This window comes from Meriones unguiculatus, chromosome 1 (genome assembly GCF_030254825.1).
Source record: "Meriones unguiculatus strain TT.TT164.6M chromosome 1, Bangor_MerUng_6.1, whole genome shotgun sequence".
In the NCBI taxonomy this organism is placed as follows: domain Eukaryota; kingdom Metazoa; phylum Chordata; class Mammalia; order Rodentia; family Muridae; genus Meriones; species Meriones unguiculatus.
Window position 1 is genome coordinate 62,344,490 of NC_083349.1, and position 23,762 is coordinate 62,368,251.

Sequence of the window (23,762 nt, forward strand, 5' to 3'; positions counted from 1 at the left end):
GGCTGTAATCAGGAACTTTGAGGCATTTTTTTTCTTTCTTAAGTTGCTTTAGTCAGGATATTTCATAGCAACAAGTAAAGAAACTACCACCCTCTATCCACGCATCTATCATTCCCCATCTATCATCTATCCATCTCTCCATCCATCCATCCACCCATCCATCATCCATCCATCCATCCATCCATCCATCCATCATCCATCCCTACATCCAGCTAGCCAGCCATTCATACATTCACTTGTTAAACAACAATGAGTTCATGTGTTTATTGTAAGATATAAAAGGCAGAGAAACGATCCTTAATTTTGGTCTGAGCAAATCTAGTGGAGGAGAAAAGGGCATAAGCCAGCAACTACAGGGTAATATAAAAACGCTGAATGATAGACAATGTTAACACTTTATGATTTAAAAAGCTAGGTTAAGCTGGGGGTGGTGGTGCACACCTGTAATCCCAGCATTCAGGGAGGCAGAGGCAGGTAGATCTCTGTGAGTTCGAGGCCACCCTGGTTACAAAGTGAGTCCAGGACAGCCAAGGCTATAGAGAAACCCTGTCTCAAAAAGCAAAAACAAAAACAAACACAAACAAACAAACAAAAAGTAGGTTAGGTTCTTTCTTGATACACAAACAAAATTATGAGAAATATTACAATAATTCTAGACTAAAACACAAGTAAGTTTGTATGTAATCTTGGGGTTGGAGACTGCATGTGCGTGTGTATGCCCATGCGTGGCGCACATGTGTGTATTTGTTTTGTTTTAGTTTGGGGCACAATGTTACTAGAAAGAAGCATAACGCATGTACCTTCTACCCATGCCAAACGGCAAATTTAAAAACAGATTTAAAATAAAAAAATTCTGCGCATGCGTGTGTCTGCAGGTAGATGTACACATGAATGCAGGAGCATCTCGAGGCCGTAGCATTGGCTCCTTCTGGATCGAGAGTCCCGAGCACTTGTGATATGCTGTGGGTGCTGAGAACTTAACTCGGGTCATTTAAAACAACAGTGAGTTCACCTAACCGTGAGCCACCCCCCCCAGTCCCCTCAAGTTTTTGTTGTGATGAGACACGGTCTCACTCCTCGCTGGCCTAGGACTCCAGGTAGATCAAGTGGCCTCAAACTCACAGAAAGCTGCCTGCTTGGCCTCTCTGGTGCTAAGATTAATGATGAGAGCCTCATGCCTGGTGCAAAATAGCAAATGCTAACATTGTGTCACGTTTGCTTCTGATTTTAAACATTGAATAGATTTTCAAAATCAAGTGAAGACTTCTTTTCTCCCTTTCAAACCCTCGTTTTCCCTGCCTTGCCTGTAGACAGGAAAGCGACTCCCATGAATTTGATGTGTGAGCCTCCTCTATATTTCGGCATGTTTACTGCGGACGGGTGTACCCCCAGCAGCAGATAGGATCACTTGACGTGTTTTATATCTCCCCGTGGTCTTATGGGACATACATTCTTCTTCCCTTTATGCCCATTCTGCATTATAGTTCTGTGATCTAGCTATATGAATACACGACAAGCTGCAGATAATTTCATTGTGTATCTCTACTAAATCCATCTTTTTTAAGTGATGTGATTTAGTTTAGCACATTTTCTTTTCAGTTTTCATGACCGTAAAGGTTTTCAATGGATGTTCCTGGGAAAGTGTCCTTGTATGATATGTGAACTTTTCTCTAGAAGCATGTAGAGAATTATCATAAAAAGGGCAAAAATCATAAAGGAGAGCTGGGCCTAGTGGTACAGGCCTGTAATCCCAGATACTTGGGAGGTTGAGGCAGGAGGATGACAGGTTCAAGGCTTGCTTAAGTTTCAAAGTGAGCTCCAGGATCAACTGAGTGAGCCTCCATTTCAAAATAAGTTATACATACATACATACATGTATTTTAGAGTTTTGTGATGTAGTTCAGTGATAGAGTGCTTGTCTAGCAAGTGTGATGTCCTGGTTTCAATTCCCAACAACCTGCCTGCTCCCAAACCAAACCCAAACCAGTGTCCTGGGTTCGAGTCTTCACTTTGTACTTTATATGGTCTTGGTCCCATGGCTTGCCTCACTGAATTCTTGTTTCCTCAATCACAAATGGAAATTAATGTGAGAGGGTCACACAGATAATGTATAGGAAGCGGTTTCTTATGTGATCAATACAGCTTGGCTATTATTGTAATCACTATTTCTTAAGTAATTGGTATCAGCTTGCCTTTTATTAATCCCAAGGGGACTATTTTTACCATAGGTCAAATTAACTATGGTTCTAGAATTTCTATCGTGTGCCTTACTTCAGGTGCATCTTATAGAGAGGAAGCTGGGGTTTACTGTTGGGGCTGACTCTTGACTCCAGACTTTAGAGAGGAGGGTGTAGGAAGCTTGGAGGTACTCCTCTAAGATGGAGAAGTTAGACAGGGCAAGAGGAATGAGCTTCTTCTAGCACCAAGGAATTTGAGTTTGAAAAAAGCGAGTCCCTTGACTGCCTCTCTCTGGAAACCCAGCAACACGCTTGCAGCCTGATTTATCTTACTCCTGTACAAATCACCAAAAAACAAGCTTTAGAGCAATCGATTCAGTGGAAAAGGGATGTGTGGTCCCAGCCAGGGGACCTTTGAAGTGGAATCCCTTGTGCTCTTGGAAAGTGATGGAGTGTAATGGGTGATAGAATGCCAGGGGCCTTTCTGTTCAGAGATGTCTCTTCTCTGATTTTAAAGGTCATTTTGTTATTGTCAAGAACTTCCCTTATCACAACGTGCCCTGGAATCATTTGTCTTTCTCCTCCATTACACTCTAAATTCCTTGAATCACAGAAAGGAAATATATTCTCTGGGACCTGGGTTTTCTTCACAGCTCGAGGATAGGATGACCAATCTTGTTCAGGTCACATCTTTTATTTTTATTTTTTGACAGGGTTTCTCTGTGTAGCCTTGGCTGTCCTGGGCTCACTTTGTAGACCAGGGTAGCCTCGAACTCACAGAGAGCCACCTGCCTCTGTCTCCCAGAGTTCTGGGATTACAGGCGTGTGCCACCTTACCCAGCAAGTTTACCCTCTGTAGAATCATTAAAAGGGATGGACACGATTTGTTAAAGGAAAACGGGGCTGGCTTGTACCAATTGTTTAATAAATGATAGCTGCTGACTTTGACAGTTACTATGGCTGCAGAGATAGTAATGGTAGCATGCAGCCCAGTGTCTGGGGCCGCCCAGTGTGTGTGTGTGTGCGTGTGTGTGTGTCTGTGTACAAGAGTGCAAATGAATGGTGTCTGCTTAAATAATAATACAGCTGTCCCCCTTGTCCCCAGAGTAACTACACTATCTTTTTAAACATTTTTTAAAAATTTATTTTACATCCTTGTTGTAGCCCATTCTTCTTCCCCTCTCAGTCCCTCCCTCTCTCCTTTCCCCTAAAAGGGGAGCTCCCTTGCCCATCTACCCCAGCTCATCAAGTTGAATCAGGACTGAGCCAGCCTCCCCTCTCCACCCCCATGGCCTGTCAAGGCAGTCTCACCGGGGAAAGTGATCAAAAATCTGGCACGTGAGTCCATGTCCAATGCAGTCCCCACTGCCCTCACTAGAGGACCCATGTGAAGCCAAAGCTGCCCATCTGCTATATCTTTGCAGGGGCCTAGGTCCAGTTCCTGCGTGCTCCTTGGTTAGTGCTTCAGTCTCAGTAAGCCCCTCTGGGACCTGGTTAGATGGCCCTGTTTCTCTTCTTGTGGAGCTCCTCTTTTACACATGCCTTCTCCCTCTTCTTCCATGTCTCCGAAGTTTGCAGACTTCCTTTCCCATCTAACTCTTCCTTTCTCTTCCTCCTTTGCTTTTTGTTCCTTATTGTCCTGTTTTCCAGGGACAACCATTATCCAGGTCACATTTTTGAATGTAGCTTCTGCTCGCAAAGATCTTCCTTGTTAAGGCTTCAGGTACCATCTATATGAGGGTGGAAGTCAAGGTGATTTTTCTAGACCCTTCTGCATACCGGGCTTAGATTCCTTAGTGCTTACACAACAAAAGGATGTCCTATTGACTCTTTCAGCATGGCACCCTCTTCTGCCTGGCACTGTCTCCTTCCTGGCCTGCTGTGGACATTTATGGGGTAGCAGCTCTTCTAAGCTCCATAGCTTGAAATGCAAAGCCTGCACTGACTCTGCCATTCTCCATTTCTGCCAGTTGCTGACCACTTCAGTTCCATTCACACACTCTTGCATCTGTCTTCGGCCCTTTGCTTTGTTCTGCCTGCCCTCACTAGGCCTTGTCTTCATTCAGATCCTCTCTGTGGTCTGAGAACACCACAGGCAACCCACACTAAGTCAGAAGAAGGAACTAAAACATCACTACCTATACGCGTTTTAATCTCTGTTTCTGAAATGCTCTGATTTATATATGCTTCACAATATAAATAACTCATTACAGCGGTATAGAGATCATATATCATGCTGTTAACATAAGGGTGATATTAGCCAAGAAACCTCCATAGCTTCCCACTGCCTAGAATTAAAGGCAGATTCACCTTGTGTCCTTAGAAACACATGCAGTCCTCTTGTCTACTCTAGCAAACTGTTGCGGCCCTTCTTTCATACCCCCTGGCTAGAACCAACTTGGACCACTCCCTGCATGCTCTTACCTTCTCATGTTCTCACTCCTGTGGCTTGCTTTGAATTGTTCTCCTTTCTCATGTAGTGGCTGAGAACAAGGAAAAAAAAAAACAAAACAAAACACATTTTCATCCTAATCCAAAACGCTCCATTTGGAGTCAGTCAGTTCCAAGGTTGGCTCTGCCATTCAGTAGTTTCACTTGGGAAAGGCACTGACACTCCGAGCTTCGGCTTCTTCTGTGACACTAGATCCAGTTCATGAACTAGTCCATGCTGAGTTACACTGCGCCTGGCATGTCTACAATACTGGCTCCATGCGAGGAGGGAATTGGCTTCTTGTGCTCCACTTCCCGCCTCAGTATTCTTTGTCCAGCTTTCCCAAACTGTCATATTGTTCAGGGAACTGAGTATGTCAGGACTTACAGACAGTCACTAATAAGCTTTCTGTCACCTATCTCTCCCAGCAGCGTGACCTGTGTTGACAGCACTGATACCTGACATTCAGTGGGCTTATCCACTCACATTGACATCCGGCAGTACAATGCAAACAGTTCAAAGCAGCTGTAAGGTGAAGTTATTCTCTTTACAATAGATATCATGTGCTGCGATGCCAACATAGGTAGACTGGGAAAATGCTGGAATCATATTCAAAGTCAACGACAGAGCAGAATCTGGTAGGAAGAGAACAAGTGAAAGAAGCATATGTGCAGATGGAAGAGAATGTTAAAAATCTAGGAGGTGGAAAGAGATTTGCAAGAAGTTAATGAAGCCTTTGAATATTTCTACTGAAAGAAATCTTTTAAAAACACTCGGCCAGAGTGCTTAAATGAAACACGAAAAGCATTAACCATAAAAGAAATTATGGCTAAATCTTACTACAGTAAAATTAAGACCGTCTGCTCCTTCAGGGAAATCATAAAGAAAGTTAAGGCATAAAATTTATATCTCCAGCATATATAAACAATTACAAATCAATAAAGGAAAAGCCGCTCTGCAGCAGAGAGGGACATGGTGTCTGAAGAGACATCTCAGTGGCTTTCTATTGCCTATGATTGAGGACTGAGTCACCTGCTCTCCTTACAGACACCCACAGTTCTCCTGGCTGGTACAGGAAGGCAAGAAGGAGAGAGAGGAAGAGGAGGAGGAGGAGAAGGGGAGGGGAAGGAAAAGGAAAATGGGGAATAAGCTTGAAAAAGTGCTCAGCATTGTCTTCTACTTGGGGAAATGAAATCTACAACTACATTCAGATACTATTTTGGGGATAAAAGGGAAGATGTTCATATTAATTTGCTATAGGTCCATTGGACATTGATACAAATACCTAGTAGTTTAAAATAACACAAATCTCATGAGCTCATGGCTCATTGATTATTATAACTATGACTTTTAGTAATTTTCTTGATTATTTGTTCCAAGTTGTACATTGCTACACTTAAATTCTGTTGAGACAGTTTTCAAAATAAATTTGAGTTCAATTTTACAGAGAAAACAAATCTCATCAACAATTATTTTTAAGGCTAGGGTTTTTGGCACAGACCTGAATCCCAGCTACTTAGGTGGCTGAGGCAGGTGGATCAGGAGGTTAAGGCCTACCTGGGCACATTAGTCTCAACATGAAAAGTACAGAAAAAGGCCAAGGGTGTGGCAAAGCGGCAGGTGCTTGCCTTACATGCACAAAGCCCTAGGTCCAATCTCTAGAGCTAGAGCAAACAAACTTAAAACAGCAGAAGACCCAACAAAACATTTGTTATATATAAAAGTTGTTTTCTTACTTAGTTTTAGTAAGTTCTTTGAAAACACATTTGTAAAGTAAAAAAATAGTCAACTGGGCACGTATTCTTTAGCTTCAGTTTTGTTTCCTCCAGATGGGTAAGCAACTTACTGTTTTAAACAAATTCTTTTCCCCTTGAGATGCTTCTTGTCTGTCTGTGCTGAATTCCCCCAAGGAGATTGTTTCAGTGCAAATCTTCAAATACCTATTTTATTTCTTTTTAAAAAAGAGTAAAGTGAAAACCCCCACAATTTCATTGTGTTTCTGCAGGGCTTATTTAAGTGTGTGTGTGTGTGTGTGTTTACCCTTGGAGACCAGAAGAGGGTGTTGGATTGTCTGGAATTGGAGTTGTGGTCAGTTTGTGAGCCCTCTATCATGGGTGCTACTGGGATCCAAACTTGTGTTTTCTGGAAAAGCACATTCTCTAAACTGCAGAGCCATCCCTACAGCCCCAGAGGAAATCTTTTGAACAGCCAAGTAAGTTGAATTAAAACACAATCCACATGATCAATTACACCCCACTTTCTCTTGCTGTCAACTTTTCTTCTGCCCCCTGGCCCTGAGCGGACATTCATGGAGTCCACTCAGGGCAGCCAGTGTGTGCATGGGTGCCGGGCCTTCTGAAGCACAGGTAGGGACCACACCCCTAAAGAAGACTGGGTCTTCTCCCAGCAGCCGTCAATTGCCAGCAGCAACCTGAATGTATGACATTTTCAGGCAAGCAAGAACAAACAAAAAAAGGAGATGAATCTGCCGAAACATCACACACCCTGGAAGATTGAGAGTGTTAAAAAAGATCTCGTGGGACTGGGACAGAGATCCAGTCTAACCTTCTTGGTAATCTGACCCTCAGTTATGAGTCCTTTTTGATTTTTCCTTTCTTTTCTGTCGCTTTGTGGTCCAGCTATGAGGACCGAGAAGCATTTGGGTTCATTTTAGAAACTTGGTCCTCTAGGAGACAATGGACACATTTCAAATGGACTGATTTCAAAGAGCGTTAGCTATTAAATCTGTCCTTTGATAGCAAAGACATTTCCTGGCCCATACATGCAGATATTATTCCTAGTGGTGCTGTTTTATGGTCACTGATATATAAGATATGCCTGGCGTCTCTGCTGTGGCACACCAACCAGAGGTCACTTCTGCTGTTGAACCTGCCCAGGCACTGCCCGTTATACCCTCCATGTCTGGGCACTGGGCATACCTCAACCTTTATGATGAGCTATTTGCTTTTCCTTTACTAGACAGGACGCTCCTTCAAGTTTCAGACTCTCCTACGTTTGCGTGAACCTCACATAGGTAACTACTGGCTTGACTTGGATTCCTCTGCATCTGTTTCCTTAATGGTTCTAAGAAAAGCCAACACTATCATGTTTTAATAGTGGCAAATTCCTCATAACAATCACTAAGTGAGGTTCAAAGGTAACCCGGGGTAATAGTTTTTCAGCCACCTAAAGGGCAGGCTGGTCTAGAGGATTATCTACTTCGTGCAGAATTTCACAAACATTTGTTTGTGGTTTGTAAACAAAAGCTCGTTCAAAAAGACTCTTCTTGAAAATTTGTGTTGATTTTATCAGAAGCGTTTTTTATTGTAATAAACATGGTGAAGGTCAGGTCAGAGCATGCAAATTCCTCAAATGCCTCATATAACACTTAATCATCCACATCTGAAGCCAAGAGCGTGCTGTAACCGACCACTTCCCTGCTCATACAAACTGAGGCCGTGTAATTCTGTTTCATTCTCAGTTCTAGCATCTCACACTCTCTCCAGGGGGCTTTGCCACTTCATGACATCGTAAACAAGATGGGCCCAGGGTTCAGTTTCGCTGACATTTTCCTTATAAAGCCAATAAACAAGAAAGCCTCAAGATAATAGCCATTATTTTTCCTTTTCTAAAGCCATGTAGAAATGTAATGTGTTTACAGAGTTTCTAATTCATTTTTCTACTAATGAAAACAGGCATTTTCAGATACATTAGAGAGTGTTCTAGACTCGCCCTCATGGGGGGGGGAGCAATTTGTTTAAAAATTAAATATAACTTTGTACTTTATTAAGAATTATGGAGATGGGAAAATAACTGAAACTAAGCCAAGAGAAACTAAGAAACTAAGAAACCAAGAAACTAAGCCAAAAAATGTCTTTTTTTTTTTTTTTTTAATTCTGCAAAGAGTTATGTGTCCTATCCGGATTTCTGTGTTTAAGAACATTGTTAAAAAGTCAACATGTTACTTGATTGGGGAAAGCAGCTTGAGACTTACCCTTGCTTTTTCATGTCGGTGCGATCAGTGTAGGCATGCGCACCACGTAGTGTCAGAGCCAATTAACATGAGCGCACTCACACGTCACACGAATTTCAAAGATGTGTCAGAAACAGACTTATCAGAAACTTCTAAAAGGGCTTAATGAGGAGATCAAGGTTGTTATGCGAGAATAGACACAACTGACTGCAAATGATGAGCTTCACAGCCCCGGTACTGGAAGATGTCATTCGGAGGTCTGAGGTGATTCAGGAAGAATTCTCAGCACAAATATAGTGTACCTCTGTGGAAGAATAGTATAAAAGGGGGGGGGCATAGAGAGGTGCCACTGTGATTGCAGCTGGAAGTATTCCTGAGCACCCAGAGCACAAGAACACACGAGTGTGAGGAATGCAGAGAGCTCTGTCACCGTTCTGGCCTCAGGTTCACAAAGTTCAAATGTGGGAGTTAGGACCATAGGCAAGGCCTGTTGACATCTGGAGAATCAGCATTTCAGAATATTCTGTGAAAGGGTTATTTTTAGAAGTGGTGGTTATATAGGATTTTTATTCCCTAATTCACTCTGTTTTCAATCTGCCACACAAGTCTAGAATAAAGAGGACACCGCCTGTCTTGGGGGTCGTGGTTCTCAGGAGTCCAGGCGGGCAGGTTTGGCCCTGATGGGGCAGATCAGCGTGTTTCTGCAGCCAGGAGGAAAGCTGCCTGCTTACTGTGCATCAGCTAGTTCACAGGGGTGAGACAAGTGTCCCCAACTCCTGCCTTAGCAAATAGATGACTCCAGAGTGAGCAGAATCAGTCACTGGCGCTTGCCAAGTAGATTGGGATGGAAGCAGAGTAAATCAGTTCCTCTCTGTCAGCTGTGCTTTGGGTAGGCGAGCCGGGGAAGAAGAGGTCTGAGGCACGTGTTGAAAGCGTGCTACTTTCTGTTTCCAGCTGAGGATGCAAAGCAGAAGACAGAGTATAAACGGTGTCTGGGGAGGTAAAGGCGTCCCATGAGCAACGCAACCTCTCCCTGTGAATTGTCCCACTACAGCACTGGCTCTTGGTAGCACACACTGTTCACAGCACAGATATTTTCTTTATTGTCAGGGAAAATACAGGTTCCTGAGGTTTGAATGACTGTTATTCTGGAATCTCCAGTTGAGGTTGTGGACTGCCATCACGTGATGACGGCACAATCTGAAGTTAGTAGTATGGTTTCCTTCTTCAATTTTTTTCTTTTCCATGTGTGTGTATGTAGTGTGTGTTCCTGTGTGTGGATGCATGTTTGAAATGTACGTTGGTGCCCATGTGTGCACAGATGCCTGGGAAGGGCCTCTGCTGAAGTTGGTGATCTTCCTCGATCACTGCTTTATTCATTGAGGCAGGGTCTGTCAGTTAAACCCAGAGCTCCCTGATGGCAGTCCAGCTAGCCGTCTTATTCAGGGAATTTTCTCTCAGCTTTCCCAGCACTGGCATTACAGATGGGCTACCAACCCTGCTATGGGACCCACCAAGCCATCTCTCTGGCCTCTACAATTTCATAACACTGTAGCTAGCAGATATAAACAATACAATGTGCTGTTATCCACTGTAACTTGGTGAAGCCTCTTGCAGCCAGAGACTCCATAATCATGCCAACGATCACTCCCGCAGAGGGAATGCAATGTCACGGGAGAGAAGAGCAGTTTTACCATGGCCGTAGCGTGGTTAGTCTTACCCTATGCTCAGCTGAAGAGAAAGCTAGTCTTTCGTTCTGAATAGTCTAGCTTTATTCTGGTATGGCTGTTCATAAAATAACTTCAGGACTAAAGCATGCTGCCAAGTAATATTGATGCACATTATAAAAACTCTGAATAAATAAGAAACAAAAACCTAAAGATGCAACTATTAGTTGGTGAGGAAATAAAGTGTTTATGATTTTTCTTATGATGATTCATTGACATATGGTGCCTCGAACCAAGTGACATATAAATTGACTAGGTTTAAAGAGAAATGGATGTGGCTTAATGAAGAGGGACAGGCTCTGTGTTATGAGACAGCTGGTTGTGCTACTGCTGGCTTATGGAGACAATATACATCGGACAGCTAATGAGTCTCTGTTGCATAAGATAGATTTTCTTTATAATAGAATTGCATGCTTTGTCTCTAAATGGGGTTATTATACACACCATTGCACAATGTTTGAAGAGCTTGGTTGGACCTTGTAGAGGGTTAGGAGAGAAATAAATTGGAAGACAATCGTGCTTAAGACTGTCAATCCATCAAGCTCTCCATATTTATCTAAATTACTAGCACGTTCTCCCCAAATACAAATTTGTATGACACACATGGCTAGAATGTTAATGACGACCAGACTGCACTCTGGTTTCGCCAGTCAGGCTTTCCTCTGTAAGCACAGAGCAAAGTCCACGCAAGCTGGAACCTGGCCGTCAGTTCCCTCACTCCACTACCTGCCATGGCCACTCTCTTCCTGCACCCCGCCGTGTCAGCGCCCTAGTTTTCTTTGGCATTTCTTCCAGCCCCTGCAAACACACATACGAACCCCTTATCTTGGGTGTTTTAATCCTCAGAACTCTGGTTCTGAATACTTGGTTTTAATGGAAATTCCCTCATTTTCCCACACACCTGTGGGCCCCTTGCTGTTCAGCCACTTCGTTCTTTTTCTATTTTCTTTCTTAAGATTTATTTTTACACTATGTATTTGAATGTTTTGCCAGCATGGACAGAGGTGTCCTGTGTGTTTGCCTGGTACTGGCAGAGTTCAGAAGATGGCATCAGATTCCTTGGAACTGGTTGGTAGTAAGCAGTCATGTGGGTGCTGAGTCTGGGTCCTCTGACTGCTGTGACTGCTCTTGACCACTGAGCCATCCTTCCAGCTACGCTCAGCTACTCTTCAGGACAAATTCATTATGATTCATTTTATAACACTGAGAAACAGAACTGGATGTGGCAGAATAAAGGGTCAATCACTGCATCAAAAGATGGGAACAGAGGCAGGGCCCACGCAGACGATGTAGGAGAGAAATGGAAGACCCGAGACATTTTGTGATGGCTTTGGACCTGATTTACCTTCTGGCTTGATTCTTTTTATTGACGTTATTGAGTAGTCTTCAGGACTCTTGTAGCTTAGTTTGATTTCAGATTCTCTGCCCCCTACTCACAACAGTGTCTTCACTCCCTCCTCACTGTAGGCGAGGTGATTCTGGGGAGCGCATTTATATGGTTGGGAGGTAATTTGGACATTGGTTGTTCCCACCGACCTTGACATTTCCCCTTGGAAGCAGAGTGACGACATCTGCCTCTTCTAAACTTCTTCTCTCTGTCTTGACTCCCAGCTGAGCATCAGTAATTGAAAAAACATTACACACAGGAAATAGTTAATGGTTCTTGGAGTAAGATGGTCTTTTCAGCCAAGACATCATTCCGCTCTCAACCAGATTGCTTCCTCTTCATCATTGTATGGTTCTTTACTTTTCAACCCTCTGTGTGTCTGGAAGAAAGCAAGGTGAGCTGAAAGAAATGAACAAAGCAGTTTCATGGGCTTCTCCACCTCAGCTCCCTTCTCAGCCTCTTCCAAATTGAATCTTGGAGCCTTGTCAGGAGTGTTATTTTTCCAACAGAGACAGTGTTAAGAGGCTATAGAAAATAAACTCACCTCCCGATACGGCTCTCTTTGCTTGCTCTATCCATTTACTGCGACGACTATATTGGAAGGTGTGACAGGAGGGGTTATATGACAAAGGAAAAATCACCTCTCTCTAACCTGTTTGTCTGTGTTTTCCTTAATATGGGCTTCCAGGTTTCCTCGTCATTTTCAGAATAATGTCTTACCAAGGCAGACTCTCATTTGTCTGGTGTGTGGGTTTATCAAGATGCTTAAGTCCATTCACCTAATTTTGAAACCTTCAAACACTATTCTGTAGATTGAGTTATGGTTTTATAATAAAATTTCTCTAATTTGGCCAGGGAAAGGAAAAAAAAAAAACCTAAGACAAATGGTAACAATGCCTAGATAATGAAGTTTTATGATTTCAAAAATGAATTTTATGTGCTCTGGTAAAAATAGATCACTGGATGACAATACCAAAATTACATAGCTCTAGGTACAAATCAGCTTCCATTTGACTGGATGTTTCATTTAACACGAGGGTTTGCACTTCTCATGATTTTTCCTTTGGCATAGTTCCCTTCAGGAGAGCACAGTGCTTACAGACTACTGAGCACTTGGCAGCTTTCATCACGCCTGTTTGGCTTATCCCACTCTAAGCATACCAGGATCTAGAACTCTGGAACATGATCCCGAAACACACTATGTTTAAATATAACACTTTTGAAGTGTTATAGTTTGAAGACTTGAAATCACGTCACTAGGGGTTACACTCTCGGCTCCCAATAAGGGCTCTGGACTGTTTGAATCAAGCTGTGAAAAGCTCGTGCGCTCTTTGTGTTCCTGGGAAATCCTTTCTCTCAGTCCTGTAAATATGCCTGTCCCCATTTTCCTGGGCTTTTTATCCGTCCCTCAAGCCATTTCCTGATCTCCTTTCTTCCCACATCCTCATGTTTCTTGAGGTGCTTTCTTCCATATGTGTTATTTTTGATTCCCATATGTCACTGCAACCAGCCTGAGTGAGGTCAGCAATCAGCTTTGCTGGGGGTTTGTTTTGAGGTTCTTTGGTTTCTTCTCTTTATCTCATTTAATGGCTACTCATACTGTCTCTTTTGTTTCTAAGGCATCTGCTTTGTTTTGCTTAGTTTTTTTAGTTGTTTTTTTTTTTTTCTCCTCAGTCTGTTCTGTAGCTATCCCTTGGGTGCTAATTATTGCAGAGAGCTGGGTGCTCTGGTCTAGCTTGTACTTTGCACTTTGGCTTCCTGATCCTGGACTACATTTTCAGTTCCCAGATATATGTCCTGTGGCTCAGGCTCAGTGTGACCTTGACCTCTATCTTCTTATTAGCCATTGGGACATCTATTCCTCGTCCAGCTTTGCTCCCTCCATCAGCATGTCCTTCTCCTCCCCCAACAGGGGCCAACAGCAGAGACTCAAAAGTCATTTGGTCATGGGGTTCCTGCCTTCCACACTTGTCTAACCACTTCCCAAAGCCCATGGATTCCTCTCCACTAACATCCTCACATCTACCTGTGTTTCTCCTAAGGTTCCTGAGATGCAGCTGTCCCTGTCTTCTGTCTGAGTTCCTTCAGCTATGAGTTGCTTCTCTCTCCCTCTGAAGACAGATCAGGCATGTTCTTTCCTGCATCGCAACTCCGTGAAAGATGTGGCTCCCAATAGCTCAGACTCCCCCTATGATGCAGGCTTTCTCTTTTTCCTGACTTGTCCCCTAAATTCATTGTTTCGAGGTAACTCCTTCAGAGAACACGTGGACTCTTAAAGCCACACCCTGCTCCACCATGGAATTTTAGCCTACAATCTCTTCTCTCTCCGTATGGGGGAAGCATCTACTCATGTTTAGAGAAGATTTTCAAATGATGTTTGTGCAAGCCTTCCCCCACTTCTGATAGTAGTCACTGGACCCTTCAGCATTGCCCTGGGATCATGTGTCCAGACAGAGAAAATCTTCATCTTGCTTTTTTTTTTCCTTGCCACTTGACCCCAAGTCCTGAGCACATTCTAGTTACAGTGCAGAACTGCCAAGCAGCTTAGGAGGCTCCGGAACCATTGGGATGTGGTGCAAATTTGGGCAGGTTGTTTCATTTCTACTCCTGATTCTGCTTTCCTCCAGGAGAAGGAGAAGCTGTACGTGGAACTGAAGCACATCTTGGCCCGGCAGCCTGGCCCCGAGGCGGCAGAGCAGCTGCAGATCTACCGCCACACGCTGCGCGAGAAGACCAAGCAACTGAAAGTAAGAGGCAGCCACCTTAAGGGCACTCCTGGGCTACTCAGTGAGTCAGTCCACAACAGAGCAGATTTCCCCAGAGTTGATTAGACTCTTAGAGGCCAAAAGGAGGAAGGTGAAAGCCAAGGAAGGAGCTGAGGAAGGAAGGAAGCAATGTGACGGAGGAAGGGTTTGCTTGGATGGTCACAGAACTGTTCAGGCAGCTCAGATGGTGGAAGAGAGCGTTAAACACCATTGCCAGGGCAAAGTCCATTACCACACCAAAGAAGCTTTCTGCTATTCCTTGCCACCTATAATAAGCACATGTAAAGTACCAACTGATCCCTAAGGTCTGGCTTCATGTCCACTTATCACAAAAGGGAGAGAAAACCAAGAAAACCAAGTAAAAATTGTGTTGGCATAATTCCCTTCCAAGTGACACCAGAGTCTCAGCTCGAGACATGGAGCATTTTATTATTCTGTGTGCCTCTTGGAAGTTGTCTCAAAGACTGTATATTTTCAGACTGTATTTTTGGCTTTATCTCCTGAGTAAGCAGCCAGTGTTCTCAGAGTACCAAAGAAGCACACACACACCCACAGCATTCTTGACAGGTCAGCTGACTTTTGGCACTTACCCTGCCCAACAGGGGTGATAATCCTTACCTTCCATCTGGGATAAACTAGATGCCACCCTATTAACCTTTTCATAAACAAGACGGGTGAGAAGGACAGATGAAGCCGATCTAATCAGAGCATTAATTTTCAAATCACCGTGAGTGCTCATTTCATGCGAGGACCCAGAGACATAACTGGGATTTTTGCAAAAGGCACACAGTCTTGATTACTTTTGTTTCTTGAAACAATTGAATACTTCAAGCCAAAAAATATTTTCTTCCTATTTTCTGAGGGTGAGTATAAATTAGAAAAGTACACACCTCCTTTGTCTTCTCCACAGTTGGCTCTGGATAGTCCTCAATGGCTCCCCGAGGGGCGTTACTTTACAGCAATCCTTTACCTCAGGAAACCCTTGTCTTCTGCTCAGAATAAAATGCGACACCTTGCAGCAGAGGGATGGGAGATATTCTGAGCAAGTCCCACAGAGCGAAGCCATTATCTGGATTCTCAAAACATGGTCTTTGTTCCTAAGAATCAAACCAGTGAGACGGGTTTTCTTTCAACACGAACATCATGTTCCTCAGTGCAGACAGCATGGCCATAATCATATTCACAACAATTGGGAGGAGAGAGTTCAGAAACAGACAAACGGGTAAAAGGATGATCTCTCTTTTATGACTGGCTTCCAGACAGCAAGCACATGGCCCCTTAGAACAATTGGCTGCCTCTCCTTGCCTGCAGTTTGGGAGGGAGCACACCTCAGCACTGGCATTCTTTATGCCCTGTTTGGACAAGTAAATTCCTGTTCTTGTGAAGTGCATATCGCTTGGCGCTCATTGGACCCAGCATAGTGTGTGTGGGGGGGTCAGGCTTCTCATCTCAGTCTCTCTCCTGCATTAAGATCTCTGAGGCACAAGCTCCCTGTTTTTTAAGAGCTAAAGTGTCCCACTGCTGAGAGACAGAGAGAGGCCAGGAATAGTCCTGGGGAATGCAATGAAAGGGGCGATAGACATTTAGCAGGACCACCACCCTGGCATACACAAACTTCGAAAGCCTAGTTAGTGGTGCTGGCGAAATGTTTTCAGAACTCTTACTGTAATCCTCAGAATCTCACTCCCTAGTGGTATTTTCTCTCGCTTTTAAAAATGTACTTTATGTATTTTAAAAGGCTAAGAGCTATTTTCGACGGTGTGTCTGGGAGTATTCCTGTCCCCACTCATAATATTCCCTGAAACACACTACCTTGTTCATCTGAGCCCATTTGAATGTTGCTGCTGGCTCTCCTTTTAAGTACGGCGTGAGTGTGATATTTCATTTATGTTTGTCACTGGATTATGAGTCACTAGTCCTCAGCCAGATTAACACCCAGGGCCCAGGTGTGGGCCCTGAGCCTGTGGAAGCAAGCCGGTGAGCTATTAAACCAGACAATGGTCTGCGCCGCTAGCCCCTGGGAGGAACGGTGGCAGGCTAAAGCAAATGTCTCAGGAGAAGGTACCCTCTCCTTGCGCATCCTTCACTGATCCGCTTCTCTTGCCACGTCAGGTTCTGTCATCAGAGCTGAACATGTACGAATCACAGAGCCAGGAGTACAAGTACGAGATCGAGAGACTTGGCAATGAACTGGTGACGATAAAGAAGAAGTACCTGGCTCAGAAGCGTAAAGAGCTCATTCTGAAGTAAGGCTCAGTCAGATGTTCTAACCTCCTTATGCCTGCTAGCTGATTGTGAAAAATTTGAGGAAGCTTGCCTTTGATCCCAGCACCCAGCAGTCAAAGGCAAACAGATATCTGTGAGTCCAAGACCAGCCTGGTCCACATAGAATTCTGGGTTAGCCAGGGCTAAACCATGAGACCTGGTGTCAAAAAGAAAAAAAAATGTTCAACGAATTTCTCAGAGCTGCCAATCTCAATGGGGTAAACTGAGTCATGGAACAAATAATCAGAAATTCATAACACATGAGAATTGATGTTTTGTCTGATGTCGATCGCTCTTCACTTAGGAACTTAACAGGAATCCACCAACACCTGCTCATTGATGGACTGAGCACAGGGCAGATGGACATGAGGGAGGTCCCTGCCACACACACTGTCCTCACAGCTTGCCGACAACCAGGTTGTAATTGCAGATGAGGCTTGATAACCACTCTTCCCTAGGCTGACGCGTATCTGAAATGAAAACCATGAGTGCTTTTGCAGAAGGGGTAGGGGCTGGTGAGACCGTAATCCCTCACAATGCAGAGACACTGCTGTGAGTGGGAACCCGTTTTATGTTTTGGACATGCCTTTCTCTCAGCGCCCACGTTTGGCGACTGACTAAAGTATCTGTGGTGGGGTGTTGGCCTCAGCTCCTCTTCTAGGAGATAAAGATACAAATGCTGAGGTAGACATTTTGGGATTTTTCCACGTCTGAATGCTGGGAAGCAAATGCTCTTTGCTTTGTTGTCATTCCCCTTTGCCCAGAGACTAGGGCAGGAGCCCAGTTGAGTCAGGATGTTTAAAACTGGGTCTGATTGTGTGGCCTTGCCAAAACTAATCCAGCTAATTTTACAGTGACTCCCATTACGGGTTGAAAGTCATACTTGGTGTTTTCATCTGCATGGACATCTCAGGGACAGGATGAAATATGGTTTGAGTGCATCTGTGTACAATCTGTTAGCAGCAAACAGCATATAAAATAACTGGATGCAAATTCATTTGCCAGTAAAAATCTGCCCTTCTTGTAAATCAGAATGTTCCTCTGGTCCACACTGAGATGGCAGCTCCGTGGTGGAATGAAAAACTGCCATGATTTAGAGAAGTCTGTCTTAACATGTGGCTCTTGTGACTACCTGACTCTGTAGTGAGGTTGATTAAACATGCAGGTTCCCAGGTTCCATTTCCTGATCCCTGGGCTCAGCCTCAGAAATCTGCGACTTCAAGCTTTCTGGGTAGTTTTCAGTCATACTAGAGAGAGAGAGGACCTGAAGTAAAGGATTCACAATGTGGAAGCACTAGGGTTAGGGTGGGCCTCATGGCGAGTGAGCAGAGGGCCCCATCAGCTCTGGCGTCTTGAGGCTAACATACCAGCATGACTGGTTTCTCATGGAGGAGGTGTTGAACTCCGGGAGCTTCAGGCTGTTGGGACTTCACATTCTGAACAATAAATGATTCTTGAAACCATTGTTCTCCCTCCCATGTATACAGACACACACTTTTTTAAATGAAAAAAAGAAAGTTTCTTGGAGCCGTTTGAGAATTTGGACCTTCAGAATATTTTAATTTGCAGACTATGGGCATGCTGTCACCATTTTGCAACAATAAGTAAAGCATAATGCCTACTTTTAAAGATGATAGCCTGGCTAGACTTTGATGCTTTCTTTCTGTGACAGGGGATCATGCCGTTTACCTCTAAGTGTTCACACCTTCTTGGAGATCAGTGGTGTAGCTTACACGGTTCCAACAGCTAGCTTGGTGAAATGGTGACCCATCACTCTAGAACCAAGTCACTTCTTACTGTAGCTCATGGCTTTCCCTAACCTTCTCTTTAAAAACTGAATTTAAAGTTATATTTATTTATTTATTTATTTATCTAGGGTGTTATTTATGTTTGAGTGTATGTGCATGTATGTGCATGTGTGTGTATTACATGTATGCATGTGTGTGTGTGCATGTGTGTGTGATATGGCTCTTTGAATTTAAACACATTTAAATCAGCCTGAAAGCTCTGTGCCTCAGTTGCACTGGCTGCACTTAGGCTGTTGGCCAAACGTACTTGGTGGCTCACTGCAGAACCTTTCTGTTTGACTCAGAGGCTTCGCCAGTGACTCCTCAGGCTTGTCTTTCCTGTCTTCTTCTTGTCCTCCCTCTCAGCCCTCTGACCTGGGTTTGGTCACACTGGAGGCTCCTTTCAGCTGGGGTATTCATAAGCCAGGAGACAGGGAGAAAAGTTCATGGGAACACAGCAAAAAAGATGAAGGTGCTGAAGAAAATATGCAAAGGCAAGAACAAAAGTGCTGAGATGGTTTAGACTAGGAGGAAGAAGGCTGTAGGGAGTCATTATAATGGTCTATAAATACATTAAACAGATAATGCAGAGGAGACAGGATTCCCATTAGTCAGCTTAGACCAAGCCAGAAGCATTAAGCTTAAGTTCCCTCAGAAAGGAAAATTCAGGTTATTTAAGGCGAGGGAGTGCAGGGAAGGGGAGTGAGGGCTGCGAGCATCCAACACCAGTCAGGGCCAGACAAGCTGCCAAAGTACGGGAAGGAAGCCTGTTTGCTGGATCTCCTCAAAGCTGGAGCTGTTGTCCTGTCTGTGGAGGCTGGGTTTTCACATGATGAAATCAGTTCTGCTAAGAGCTGCTGAGACGATTAACCAATGCTCTACAGGTTCTTTCCAAATGGAAGAACTCAGCCCTCCCCATGGATGTTCTTTCTATACATCCTTCAGAAAACGGCAACTCCTGTCTTTCTTGCCTTCTGGCTTCTTTTATTTTTCTCAGACACACTCTGTTACCCTTTGGGGTTCCACCCATATCCCTCCTCCTGATTCCTCCAGGCTTCATTTTTTATGCTGGTTTGTAGTTTGCAGGATCAGGTTCTTCCCCCAAAATCAGGATTCATTCTTCTAAGATCCACTCTGTGTCGTTGGCCTTGTAGTGACTAAGAGTTTGCTACTTGACCTTGGTCTTAGAGTCTGCTTAATTTTTGTCTTTTATAATCCAAAATAGGTAGGTTGTATGCTACATCTTCAGGAAAGGGATGTGTGTGAGTGTGCCTGTATGTGTGTGCACACATGTATGTATTGTGTGTATGTATATGTGTGTGTACATGTGTGTGTATGAGCATGTGTTCGGGTGTGCGCAGTATGTTTGTACGTATGTGTACATATATTTATGTGTGAGGAATGCATGAGTGAATACGTATATGTGTGAGCAGGTGTGTGTGTGTGAAAGGGATCCATATAAAATACATTGTAGATTTGTTTTAGGAAGAATTCCTTTTATCTATTACCGAAAACACCATCTTTTTCATTTCCCAGATTTTCTTGTATCTTAGACTGTTTCTAGTAATTTCTGGAGTTATAGGAAAGTTTGTATTTTATAGATGTGCAAGTTTAATAAAGACACTTTACATGCGGTAAATATTTCTAACTTCATGAGACTTTGGGAACATACCAGGTGATAACTGACTAATTAGTCATAATATCCGAGCCAAGAGGAAGGCTTTTCTGATGGATCTTTAGATCTAAACAAATATTTTTAAAACAGGAAGGCAACTCTCTACAGTTTCCGCCTTCCACCTTCCCGATGGTGAGTGCTCTCTGTCACAAACAACTCCACATTTGGCTAAGGCTGAGGATCTGGCTTGCTTCCATGTATGTGGACCTATCTGCATTGCCCACGTGGCATGCTGAGGTTAGCTACCCAGAGGCTATTTAAAGTGGGCTGGCTTTACCCAGGGTCAGATGATTGTTCAAGGTTCCTGAATAAACTGCATTGAAAAAAAAAAAAAAAAACAGGAAGGCAAGTCTGGCGGCACCAAAGCCGGCGTCTAAGCTGCAACGAGGTCCTGTGTCCATATCAGGACCACCAGCAGCAGCACACAGTTCATATCTAATCATCTCCCTGTAATTGTAGATGCTGTCAGAAAAACACCTAACTAGTTTTCACAAGCACCTTGCCTCCAGCTGGAAGCTTTAATCAGTTGTTTCAGTGGCTAGCTTACCCTACGACCTTACAGAACGTGTAGCTCAGGAGAGGAACGGGATATTGGGAAGCAAATCATGTTCTTTCTCTTACAGAAACAAGGACAAGAGACCCATAAACACTGTGTTCTCAGAGCCCCGGCATTCTGGCCCTCGGTTTACCGGGGGTGGATTTCCCCTCAACCAGCCGTCTAAGGTGAACCTGTAACCGGAAGCTGCTGGCCGGCTCAAGCTCAACAGCTCAGGAAATTTGCTCTGGAACATCATGGAAGATCATCTTCAAATCCCTCAAATCACAGATATATAAAAGAAGCTGGTGTCCAGCTTTCCGGAGTGGGAAGGGATGGACAACTAGCAATGTCCTGTATACAAGAGTGATGATGTCATACCCGAAGCACAGGGACATCAACATGTAATTATAGCTCTAATTTAACTAGGCTGGCCCTTGGCATAAAATTTATTTTTTTGTTATAATCGCAGTGACTGACTTGAAATGCAACAGGGTTTAGAAACTTGGGGTGGATGAAGCTTTGGGTATTAATTTCTCTATTTTAGATATTTGAGCACTTGAAGGTTTTTGTATGCAAAAATTATTTTATATGTAAAAACATGCAATGCATGCCATCACATCTTTCTAGCAAAAAAATCTATTTTAATTATTCCTCATTAACAAGTCATTGGGTGAAATGAGAAAACAGGACATACTACTGGGATTTCAAAAAGTGTATATTGAGAGTGATTTCCTTGTGGGACATCATTTCAGGCCTGGGGTAGGAAAATCTGTTCTGCAGAGAAATGCCAATAAATACTTCATCATAAAAAAAAAGTCTTTGTAAAGATTTTGATCTTTGCTTTGGTAGAGCAGGCCATTAAAGTTTAAAATGGCTGTGAGAAATGTTTAACGTAAGGAGTTGAGTCACAGGATGCAAGACTGTGAAATGAAAGGAAGGTCTGCTGGGTTTCGGAGGCCTCGTGCCTTACAGTGGATTTGTTTAGCACCATGATGTTTGGCTCTCAGGAGGCCGGACAGCATTTTGAGCCACAGAATCCATTTTGCTTTCTTTCTGTGGAAGCCAAAATTATGTGGGCATCAGTTCTCAGTTACTTTGTTACATGTTCATTCAGTAGCATTGTGGTCATCTCTCTTATAATAACTTGATTTCCACAATTTTTTAAATTATTGAGGAGCAAGGATCTCAGCAATCGTCAGAGAACAATGTAAGTGAAACATTAGAGCCTTCCTCTTGTGTTCAGTGACCACAATTCCCATTGTCAAAAGCAAGGGTGTTAACCACCCCAGAGGTTTGTCCCGACTGTACAGGAAAATAAGACTTAATGAACTTCTCTGGACTCGTTGTGGCCCCTCAGTCCATCAAGGCTGGTTCTGTTGCTTAGGTGTGGTTGCCCAGAAGCTGACCAATACCAGAGGAGTCCAGGAAAGTGATTTACTTCACCAAAACAGGTAAGGGAGACAGAAGGGGAAGCAGGCCATGGAAAGTCCAGGTGCATGATGGGAGAGTTTGGCTGGACTTGCAGTAGAGCTCTCAGGACACTGTGCTCACCACTCAGAGTTTTTCCATGAAGAATGAGGGGACTTGGGTGTTTATATCTTTATACTGTTAGTTGCCAGCCAAGGGCTGTTCTGGAGGGACCCTTCTGGTTCTCTTTGCCTGTAGGCAACACAGGCCTTGGCCACTCAGTGGCAGCCCTTGGACAAGGAGACGGCAGGTGCTGATGTTGGAGGTGGAAGTGGTTAGGAGATCAAGGGGGCACAGGTTAAGCAGTGTCATCCTATGGTTCTCTCTCACCTGAACCAGCGAAGCAATGCCACAGGTAGAAGGCCACCTTAGTGTCTGTGGTGAGGCTGTGGTGAGGCTGTGGTGAGGTGTGCTCCCAATATATTTGAGCACATTACATAAATATAGAAAATGGGGATGTCTCCTGGAGAAGTTACCTAGAGCATTTTAAATCCAGAGAATCAAGGTGGGAGCCGGATGTGGGTGGTGCATGCCTCCATCCCAGTGGTAAAAAGACAGGAGGATCAGGAATTCAAGGCCAACCTTGACTACAAGGCCAGTCGCATTTGAGCCTGGAGACATTAATTCAAAGCAAACAAATGTCTGTACGAATCAGTAGAATCAGTAGAGTTTGGTAAGATGCTGCATGCCTGTAATGCCTGCAGGAAGGCGGAGCCAGAAAGATTACAAAGCCTCTCTGAATCTGCACAAGAATAGACTGGAGATAGCTCAGTGGTGGAGCCCTTGCCTGGGGTGTTCAGGACTCTATGTTTAGTTAAACCCAATACTTAAAAAAAAAAAAAAATCAAAGCTGAGAGACGGCATTTTCGCTGATGGTATTTTCCCTCACAGCAACATGTTGTGTAGGCAAATCCATCCCTTGGGGCTTCCTGTCCATGAAGAGACATTTTCTGAAGAGCAGCTAGACCAAGTTCATTGAGTTCTTGTGAGGGCTCTGTAAGAGGCTCACGTGCGATGAACCTCTCGATCCATCCCACGATGGCAAAGACTGGAGCCAGCTTCCGGGTTCACAGTCTGACTCCCGACAATGACTTGTTTTGAACGATGGATGAGTTCAATCACATAAGCTTAGGGCACTGTCAGGCATAGTGCATGCAATATGTACATTTATATACACATGTTATATATGTACATATAACACATATATATATATGTGTTAGAAGAGATAACTAATGTTTTGGAGTTGGAGAGGAGAAGTTGCTACGTAATTCTCACCAACTCAAAGGTGATTCTAACATGCACGTACAGGGTGGATGGCATTCAAACGTCGGGATGAAGATGATTGGGTAATGAAACTTGTAACCGAGTATCTTGTAAAATGCTACTTTGTGTGCCTTATGAAGAGCACCTTTTTCTATGTATTATTATTAAAGTCTGGGGGGGGGGAAGGAAAGTCTGATATATAATAGTGCTGTAAATTTACACACAAAAGTAAAAATAAAAACAATCTGAGGATAAGGTGACCTTTCATCTTTATTAGTTGGAATTTTCTGTTCTTATTCAGTCGCCA

At 43.7% G+C, this 23,762-nt stretch overlaps 1 protein-coding gene across 1 annotated transcript in view; it reads left to right on the forward strand.

The window, feature by feature from the left end:
• Positions 1 to 21,704, forward strand: part of Cfap58 (cilia and flagella associated protein 58) — a 92,653-nt gene extending 70,949 nt beyond the window's left edge. Inside the window, exons 16-18 of the mRNA XM_060376890.1 lie at positions 14,323 to 14,442; positions 16,573 to 16,706; positions 20,811 to 21,704. Coding sequence (XP_060232873.1) covers positions 14,323 to 14,442; positions 16,573 to 16,706; positions 20,811 to 20,922 — 366 coding nt within the window. The 3' untranslated portion in view covers positions 20,923 to 21,704. The remainder of the gene's footprint in view (positions 1 to 14,322; positions 14,443 to 16,572; positions 16,707 to 20,810) is intronic.
• Positions 21,705 to 23,762: the final 2,058 nt, after the last annotated feature.